General features: G+C 48.3%; 1 protein-coding gene across 1 annotated transcript; it reads left to right on the top strand.

Annotated features, from left to right (window-relative positions):
* Positions 1 to 5,902: 5,902 nt before the first annotated feature.
* LOC123067875 (uncharacterized) lies at positions 5,903 to 7,570 on the top strand. The gene has a single exon (XM_044490494.1). The coding sequence runs from the start codon at positions 5,903 to 5,905 to the stop codon at positions 7,538 to 7,540; it is 1,638 nt and encodes a 545-aa protein (XP_044346429.1). The 3' UTR covers positions 7,541 to 7,570.
* Positions 7,571 to 10,751: the final 3,181 nt, after the last annotated feature.

The following is a 10,751-nucleotide window of genomic DNA, read 5'->3' as shown; positions in this document are numbered from 1 at the left end:
CGTCCCGGGCGGTGCTGAGGTCAGGGGCGGGGCCGGCGTTGAATCTGGGGTCGGGGGCGGCGTGGGGAGAGCGCGCGGCGGCCTCGGGGCGGCGGCGGTGAGGCTGAGGGCGGCCTCGGGCGGCGGCGGTGAGGAGACGGCGGCGAGGGCGAGGGACAATTTGGTGGCCGGGGGTCGGGGTGGGGGGAAATCGCTGTTTAAGTGAAACGTAATGGCAACGCGTTTCCGGAAACGCGCTATTGCTAAGTTAGCTATAGCGCGTTTACTGAAACCCGCTACTGCTATTCCTTTCTCCTTTTTTCCCCTTTTTCTTTTATTTTTCTTTACATTTTATTTTTTCCCTTTCTCCTTTTTCTATTTCTTTCATTTTCATTTACTTTTTTACTTGTTTTTCACTTTATTTTATTTCCGTTAGCAGCAGCGCTTTACACGTAAGCGCGCTGCAGCTAAGGAGATTAGCAGTAGCGCTGGGCCATTATACGCGCTACTGCTAGGTTGGGCTAGCCATGTGCGCCCAGTTCAAACGTAGCAGCAGCGCTTTTCGCTAGTACACGCTACTGCTAAAGTCATAGCAGTAGCGCGGTTTATTTACGCGCGCTGCTACTAAGTAGCAGCAACGCTTGATTTTCTACAGCGCTACTGGTAAAATTCTGTGTATAGGCTTTTCCCTAGTAGTGTGTGTCTCTGCTAGGTGATGCCCTGTGTCTACGCCAGTGGCACAAAGGTGTCGTGGCATTGTCTCAGTCTCGCATGCCCTTTCGAATGTTGCCCCGACATAGGTGGTGCCATGGCGTTGTGCAGTCTAGGTTGCGCGGTGCCTTTCGATTGCGTCGATGGTGCAGTGGCATGGTTTGGTCCGCTTGGTGATGCTCTTTGACTATACCAGTTGTCGGATCACGGGTTCCGGCAAACCCTTGATGTTCGAACTCTGGGGTGCACGCGAAGTTCTTTCCCTCCTTCCGATCTACGCCCTAGCTCGCTAAGGTCTCGCGGGCGATCTCGACGCACTCGCAACACAAAGACACAAGGTTTATGCTGGTTCGGGCCACCGATGTGGTGTAATACCCTACTCCAGTGCGGTGGTGGTGGATTGCCTTTTAGGCTCATGATGAACAATACAAGGGGAAGAACAGCCTCATGAGGTTGAGGTGTTCTTGTGCTTGGCGTGCTAAGGGTTGGCCTTTGATCAGATCGGATCCCCCCTCTTTGGTGGTGGCTAGTCCTACTTATATAGGCCCCGGTCCTCTCCCCAAATATTGAGCGGGAAGGGAGCCAACAACGGCGGCCAATTTGGAAAGGGACAGCTAGTACAAGCTATCCTGACAAAAGGTGGTCTTCGCCTGCCAAAGGTTCTGGTGGTGACGCCGTCCTGGGCTCCATGGTGACCTTCGTCCTGCCGTCCTTCTGGTCTTAGTCTTGTTGCACCGATGTGGAAACCTTTGCCTGATGCCTCGGTACTCCGCTCCTACGCTTGCCTCCTTAGCATTGAAGAGGAAACTAGGACGTTGTGCGCGCTGGCGCCCGCCTGGCGCCCACCTGGTGTCGATCATCATGGCTCACGTCACGAGAGCCTCGCGAGGTTCGCCCCGCCTTGATATCTTCGCTCCTCGTGAGGCAGCCTGGTGAGGCCGCTCCTGAAGAGGTCTTGCGTCGTCCGCCTCGCGAGGCTTGACCCCTCGCGAGGGTCTTGAATGCTATGTTGACGATGATGGGCCGTACAGACCTGCCAGCACAGCCATGCCATGGGCCGCAGGCAGGCAAGTCTAGGGACCCCCGTTCTCAGAACGTCGACACCAGTGGTACACAGGTGTCGTGGCGCCGTCTTGGCCTCGTGTGACCCTTCGAATGTGCCCCACGACACAGGTGGTGTCACGGCCTTGTGCAGTATCGGATGCGCGGAAGCCTTTCGATTGCGTCGATGGTGCAGTGTCCTGGTTTGCTCTTGGCTGGCCAATGCCGTTACGCTAGCGGTGCTCTTTGCCTATTTTGTGTTGTGTTTTCCCTCTTTGTTCCCCCTTGTGTGTTGTCGGTGCGTGTAGTTTTTGCTTTATCTCTTCTCCCTTGTGCCCTCTTGTACTTCTGGTTCACTTAAACCCTATCTTGCAAAAAGATTGCAAAGTCTTATAGGCAAAAATGAATACAATTCAGGTGGGGAGAATTACTTCTCCCCCGGTGAATTTTTTTTTAAAAAAGGCATCCTGCCGACTGAAGGCATGTGTTGAACAGTTGCATCTACCTTTTTTGTCTAGTTATACACTCATGATTTTATTTTATTTCCATTTTTGGAATTTATTTTTGTTTATCTGTACCAGATATGCTACTTATTACAATATCTTTTTAAAATTGGAATTGTTTAAATTTTATTGTCGATGAGATTTAAGCCATAAGTCTACTTGGCCCATCACCAATATATGGAATACGATTGGCATCTAACATTGCGCAATCGTACTAAGTTTATCAACTCGGTTGTTCATACGCCGGTCAGGTTCAGTTCATTGTACTAGCTAGGTAGCTACAACTCACTCACGGCAAGAGTTAATATAGCACCAACCACATTATATCCTATTAACCAGTTTAGATTATTCTAGTATGTACCAAGTGGTTGATTAATTAGACATGGCGGTTAATTAATGCCGAGTACTGACATATCGTACATCTACTTGCTTGCAAATAATTCATGCTAATTGCTTGATGCAGCTTGTTGGGCTTCAGATACAATTTTGACTTGGATTTGGATTGAAATGCAAGGAATTTTACAATGCGAATAGTAAGGCATACAAGTACAACATGCATGCAGCATGCGAGCGCAATCCGGTCCGGTACGTCATAGCCTGCCTTGAGAGCTTCGAGCGACGATAAGATGTCGACAACTGCAACAATGACCTAGATCACGGCTATGATTTTATTCCTGTTCATCTTAATGAACCAAGCACAAACGGTCATTTGTGGCTGGGGTGTGGGTGGACGGAGGGAGCCTGGACCTTGCATGATTACGAATTACCATGGGCATGGAGTAGAGCTAGCGTAAAACCAAGCAAGTAATGACAACTGAAATAATAACTAATCACTGGCCGCCACAGACCGCAAACAGGCTGGCTGGTCGTTCAGATCTTCAAGTTCCTTCACAGTCGGTCTTCACATGTTCAACTCTAGTAACCTTATAATGAATCACAATACGGCAGCATCTTTGGACCAACCTCATTTGATGCTATATAATATGGTTACCTGATTGAACAGGCATGTGAAGGCCAGCTATCGATCGCGTCCGGTTGGTGTGACTTTTCTGGAAACAAGCCAAACTTGAGACTCTAGAACAGCTGAGGTTCCATATAGCATGGTTGTTGGAGGGTATCGATGAGATGTATATATAGTATGGTTGGCTGCCATATGATATATTGTATGGTTATACTTGCAAGAGTGGGCTGTTCTTCTGTCACTCATCGCCAGTAATCATGTTTCAAACCATCGACAATTAGATGCCGGTCGCTTTTCTTTTCAAAGGCATCCTGCCGCTGGCGGCATGAGTTAAAATAATTGCATCTTCCTACCTAACTGGTCCTTCAAATACACTGGTCATTTTCAAAATTATGTGTGACATATCCAAATTGCTCTTTTGTGAACCAACATATGTACAATTGCATACCACTAACAGATTATGCATTAACAATAAAAAAATACACCATTGAAAACTTAGGTAGTATACTACTACTGATATGATTACAGGGACACTCGTCATTTGTTCGAATCTAGTGAACTATGTATAGCAGTGGGTTATGGTTATAATCCAGTAATCTTGGTAAGCGCATTTTTATAAGTTCATTTACATTGTCAGCTTCTTCTTCCTTGACATGGAAATGTATTTCCGTAAGTTCAAAGTTATAGCTTTTGTTATGTTTTATCTCATGATACATATCTTTGTTTATCCATATCATAAGAGGATGCTAATTGCTTGATGCAGCTTGTCGTGATTCAGATACAAATTTCACTTGAAATAGGGAATTTTACAATGGGAGCAGTAATAGTCGTAAAATAGTACAATCATGCTAGCACAATCAGGTCGGGTACGTCTTTGCATGGCTTGAGAGCTCGGAGCGACAACAAGATACCGATAACTGCACCAATGACCGTGACCACCGCCATGATTTTAGTCCAGTGCATGATAACGTAGAGGTACGACCTGAGCCCAAATGACCTCCTCGTACATCTAGGTAGCAGCCACTCACTCACAAGTCATGACACGAGTTAATATAACAGAAACCATATTATAACCTATATTAAATCGTTAGATTATACTACTATATGTATCAAGTGGTTGTTTAAATAGGGCCTGCCGGCAGCTAATTAATGCTCGGGCAGCAACATATCATACTACATCTAATTGCTTGCAAATAATTCATGCTAATTGCTTGATGCGGCTAGTCATGATACAGATACAATGAATTTCACTTGAAATAGGATTGAGATACAAGGAATTTTACAATGCGAATAGTAAGAGGCATACAAGTAGAACATGCAAATAATGCTAGTACAATCAGGTCTGGTACATCTTAGCTTGGCTTGAGAGCTTGGAGCGACGACAAGATGCCGATAACTACACCAATGACCAAGATCACCGCCGCGATTGTACGGCCGTTCTTCTTCATGAAGATCCACAGCTTGAGGCAATCTTGCCTCTTCTGCTTGAATTCCCCGATCTCCATCATTATCCTGAGGTAGCTCCTTCCGACACGCATGGTCTTGCCAACGAGAGTGAAGAACTGGAGTGTCTCGTTGCTGGTGAGTCCTCCTTGGATGACGCCTTTTTCTCGCAGATCATGCACGTGTTTCTTCTGTTCCAGCAGCATGACGAAGAGTTGGAGGTAGGATCAGACAGCAGACTTTTCATCATCGGTACCATCGAAATCTGGGATCCTGCATAACTCGAAGGCCGCCATGTTGACGAGCCAGGTCACACTTCTGATGGTCAGGCACAAAGGCGGCACGGAGAGAATGCCGAAGAAGGGTGGTTTATTGCGGAGGCCCATGCCCACTAGTCCTGCTTCTGTTGGCTAGGTGCGCATGCCCACTAGTCCATAGTACATATCAGGTGGTTCAAACAGATCGCATCTGACGGCCGAAAGTTGGGCCGGCCGGCAGGCGTCTAGCGTCGGCCCTAAGGAAAAAGGCCGTCATTTAGTTGTCTACGGATCGAAACATGATTATTGGCCACTAGTGATGAAAGCACAGCTTGTTCTAGCAAGTATAACCATACAATATATCATATGACAGCTTATCGCGTCAATCAAACAACCATACAAATATGTCTTGTTTCAAGAAACATCACACCAACCGGAGGCAATATTTAGTGGTTTCTTCCTAATACATCTAAATTGTATATCGTGCAAATGCAACACAATTTGGATATAGCTGGTTGTCACATGCATGCCAGATCAATCAACTAACCATATTATAATATATAGCATCAAATGAGGTTGGTCTCTGATGTTCTCCTGACGAAACATGCTTAAGCTTACTATATAGAGTTCAACATGTGAAGACCGGCCGTGGCAACGTAGGACAGATGTACATTGACCAATAAATAATACGTACCATCAAGCAACACCATTTGCCCATGGATAGATTCTGTACCCGGGCTGAGCTGGGCATGTGTGTGGAGTGCATAGATAGATTCCGAGACACACATGCATCCAGCCGGGAAATGATCTGTGGCAGGTGGAAATCGTATGTGGAGTGGAGTGAACGAAGAAGAGAGACCAGCATGTGCGGAAGTGGCTATAAGAGGAGTGACAAGGCTGCTGTGTGCTTCTTTGTGCCATCAGTAGTCCATTCATCTCTGCCACTCTGTGTTTGCATTTAGGTAGGTAGCTAGTCCACTCCTTGAGTACTCTAGGGCAGCTGAGCGATGAGCATGGAACCATCTTGGGTCGTAACTTGCGACTCGGGTTGGTCCATGGAAGAAGCAGCAGCTGCGTGGAGTAGTGAGCATAGGATTAGCTTCCAAACATCCCTGCCTAGCCATAGTGATAGCCATAGCGGAGTGCAGCAGCAGGTGGTTGAGTATGCATCCCCATCCCCATCCCCAGTCCCAGCCACACACGATAACAACCGTAGTTATCCTATCCAGGTGTTCAAGGAAGCAGTGGAAGAGTTCAATGCCAACTATTCTAAAATTATGGCACAGAAGATGCACAGATTCCCTCCAAGCCTGGTAGATGTCGATATACGGTACAGGGAGCCGGTGACTGTGGCCATCGGCCCTATCCACCATGCTCGTCTCTCGTATGTCGAGGGCGGTCTCTCGGAGGCGGAGAGCGTGAAGCATGTGGCGGCCGACCAATGCATCGCGCACTCGAGCCGCTCACTCGAGGAGATGTACACTAAGGTCTCCTCAGTGTCAGGCTTGGCCCGCAGACTCTACCACCCTAGTGATGTGGTGAAATTCGGCCACCGCGACGATTTTGTGCCGATGATGTTCTTTGATGCTTGCTTCTTGGTGCAGTTCATGCGTTGGCATTATCTCCCCGACAAAGGCATGCACCACGCCCTGAACAGCTATTTCTACGCCAACCGCGAGCGCATCCGCACCGACATCATGATGCTTGAGAACCAGATCCCTTGGGTCGTGGTCAAAACCATCTTAGACTTCATGCCGCCAGCGCCCTTGGACTGGAGCTGTCCCTGGGAGGCGTTCGTCAAGGCGATGAGAAGGGGCCTGAAAAACAAAATCGGTCGTGACGACAACATCGACGTACTTCCCGGCCATCACCCGCCGCATGTCCTCGGGCTCGTCTGGCACTACATCGTGGGAAATAAGAACCAAGACCCCCTCCCTCCCAACGACGATGACGATGAAGACCCCATCCCCCCCAACGACGACGACGACGATGAAGACCCCATCCCCCCCAACGACAACAACAACGACAACGACAACGACAACAACAACGACAATACCAACAACAAGCCCATGGCAATTTCTATCACCGTTGACGAGCTTGCCGACATCGGTATCACTCTGCTACCCAAGGAAAATGCAGGGCTAGTGGAGATGCAGATCGAAAAGAGAACTTGGTGCTTCTTCAAGGTCGCCAAACTCTTCGTGGGGCCCCTGTACCTGACCGAGGCAAATGCGACATGGCTCGTCAACATGGCGGCCTTCGAGTCATGCAAGACCCCAAATTTCCTCCATCCGAGTGTTCTTCCAAGCGAGTCTGCTGTCTGCTCCTACCTCCACCTCTTCGCCATGCTGCTGGACCGGAAAGAGCACGTGCATAACCTGCAAAAAAAAAAAGTCATCGAAGGAGGAGGACTCACCAGCAAGGAGGCGCTTGATTTCTTCACTTCCATTGGCAAGAACATGCGCATCGGATCATTCTACGTCGACATAATAGTAGATATCCATTACTACGACCTCCAAAAGTCAGATTTGGCCAGGTTTATCCACTACCTTGGGAGGAACAAGACTAAACTCGCGGGCCTGCTCTCCATCATTGCTGCAGTGGCCGGCATATTGTCGTCGCTCCAAGCTCTCAAGCCAAGCTAGTTAGGACGAGCCGGACATGATTCTAGTACCATTACCCTGCATGTTCTACTTGTACGCCTTGCTATTCTGTCGCATTGTAAAATTCCTTGTATCTCAAATTCTCAATCCTATTTCGATTGAAATTCTTTGTATCTCAATCAATCACGACGAGCTGCCTCAAGCAATTAGCAGCAATTATTTGCAAGCAAGTAGATGTGGTATGATGCATTAAGCAATTAGAAACAATTATTTGCAACCAACTAGTAGATGTAGTATGATATAGAGCATTGATTAGCCGCCATGGCCTTAAACAACCACTTTGTACGTACTACTCCCTCCGTTCCTAAATACTTGTCTTTTTAGACATTTCAAATGACCACTACATACGGATGTATGTAGACATATTTTAGAGTGTAGATTCACTCATTTTGCTCCGTATGTAGTCACTTATTGAAATGCCTAGAAAGACAAGTATTTAGGAACGGAGGGAGTAGTACATAGTAGTACTATAAGTTTAGTTTAGGGTTGCGTGGGGCAAAGCCTCCACATATCTCGTATATATATAAGACCAACAATACAGAGTTAGATTACAATACGGCAGGTATAAACCGTTTCCAACACACCCCCTCAATCTGAACTACTACTACATACAAGGTTCAGATTGGACCAGAAACGTGCTAACATCTGTCTTGTGGCCGGTTTAGTAAATACATCAGCCAGTTGGTCATTAGACGAGATAAACCTGACATCTAACACACCAGAAGCAACGCGCTCACGCACAAAGTGAAAATCTATCTCTATGTGCTTGGTTCTTGCATGAAAGACTGGATTTGCTGTCAGGTACGTAGCCCCAAGATTATCACACCATAGAATGGCGGTACGCTGCTTGAAGACCCCAAGCTCCTTGAGTAAGGTCTCCACCCAGATTGCTTCAGCTGCTCCATTAGCTAAAGCTTTATACTCTGCCTCCGTACTCGATCTAGAGACAGTTGGCTGTTTCTTGGAACTCCATGAGACAAGATTTGATCCAACAAACACAGCAAAACCACTAGTAGAACGGCGGTCATCAATGCATCCAGCCCAATCAGCATCTGTGAAAATACTGACACCAGTGGAAGGAGATTTACGAATCCTCAATCCCGTACTCAAAGTCCCTTTGACATAACGCAATATACGCTTGACAGCTTCCCAATGCTCATTAGTCGGATGTGATAAATACTGGCAAACCTTGTTGACTGCAAAGGACAGGTCAGGACGAGTGAGCGTTAAATACTGCAGTCCTCCAAAAATACTGCGATATCGAGTGGCATCCTCAACACCCAAAGGAGTGCCAACCTCACGAGCCAGATGCTTAGTGGCAGATAATGGTGTAGAGGTAGGCCTGCAATTCTCCATACTCACACGATGAAGAAGATCAAGTGCATACTTGCGTTGAGTTAGCGTCATGCCCTCTGAATTGTAGGATACTTCAAGCCCCAAAAAATACTGGAGAGGACCAAGATCCTTGATGGGAAAACTATCGGAGAGAGATCTCACCAAACTCTCAACTGCAGCCGGAGTGGAGCCAGCAATAACAATATCATCAACATACACAAGCATGTATATCTGGACGCCATGCGCAACAAAGATGAGGAGAGATGCATCCGCCTTAGATGGAACAAAACCAAGCTGAAGAAGTCGAGCACTCAGACGAGCATACCAAGCACGCGGCGACTGTTTGAGACCATAAAGAGCCCGTTGCAACTTGCACACGTGCGAAGGAAACCGAGTATCTTCAAAACCTGGTGGTTGCTGCATATACACAGTCTCGGAAAGAAAGCCATGAAGAAATGCATTACTGACATCAACTTGCCTCAAACTCCATCCTCGTGAAACAGCAAGCGAAAGAACCAGACGAATAGTAGTCGGTTTGACAACGGGACTGAAGGTATCACCATAGTCAAGACCTTGCTGTTGAGTAAAACCACGAGCAACGAGGCGAGCCTTGTGCTTGTCAACAGACCCATCAGCGTGTTGCTTCGTCTTGAACACCCATTTACTGCCAACAATGTTAACGCCATGTGGTCGAGGAACCAAAACCCATGTGCCATTTCGACGAAGCGCTGCAAACTCAGCAGCCATAGCATCACGCCACGCCGGCTCACGGAGGGCATCACGATGTGACACCGGTGTCGCAAAGAAAGCACGACGAAGAGGATTATACCGCACTGTCCCATCAGTAAATTCCTTCTCACGACGAGTAGCATCACGGGTACGAGTCACCATTGGGTGAGTGGGCTCGACGGCCGGAAACATAGGCGAGGATGGCGATGGTGCCGAACTTGGCGACGAGGCTGGATTTGGCGACGATGGCACAAGAGCCGGCGAAGATGGCTCATGGGCCTGCTCATGGGCCGACGAGGCACACGGGAAGCCAGGCGACACTCCAGGCGCTGGCGAGGCCGAGGCGCGGGCGGGCGAGGCCAAGTCACGGGCGAGCGAGGCCGACTCGTGGGCGGGCGAGGCCGACTCGCGGGCAGAGCCAGCCGCACGTGCGAGCGGGACCCCTGCCTGGGAAACTTGGCCGCCATGCACGTCGTTCTGCATGGCCACGTGTACGTCGAGCGTGGCCGGTCGCGGAGCCTGCACAGAAGAAACGCTGGCTAGGCCAGATGGATTAGTAGCCAAGTAGGTTAAGTCATAATTACGCACATGAGCACTCGTAGCCGGTTCTGTGGATGGAAAAAAATAGCCTCGTCAAGTGTAGACACATCAACAGTGACATCGGGAGTAGCAAACGGAAAGACAGATTCGTCAAAGATAACGTCACGCGAGATGTATATACGACCCGTAGATCGATCAAGACACTTGTACCCCTTATGCATAGGACTATATCCCAGAAAAACACACATCTTGGACCGAAACTCGAGTTTGTGGGAGTTATACTTCCGCAAACTAGGCCAACAAGCACACCCGAAGGTACGAAGAAAAGTATAGTTGGGTGGAATTTTCAGAAGACGATGAATAGGAGTATCTTGACCAAGCACGGGGATGGGCATGCGGTTAATGAGGTAACACGCAGTCAGAAAAGCTTCATCCCAATAACGTAAAGGGAGAGACGAGTGAGCAAACAAGGCAAGACCAGTTTCAACCAAGTGTCGGTGTTTGCGCTCGGCAATGCCGTTCTGTTGGGAGGTGTGAGGGCAAGAGACTCGGTGAGAGATGCCCGTACGAAGAAAATAACGGTGCAACT

The sequence above is a fragment of the Triticum aestivum genome, chromosome 1A, assembly GCF_018294505.1.
Source record: "Triticum aestivum cultivar Chinese Spring chromosome 1A, IWGSC CS RefSeq v2.1, whole genome shotgun sequence".
Lineage (NCBI taxonomy): Eukaryota > Viridiplantae > Streptophyta > Magnoliopsida > Poales > Poaceae > Triticum > Triticum aestivum.
This window is presented reverse-complemented; position numbering and strand designations above follow the sequence as displayed.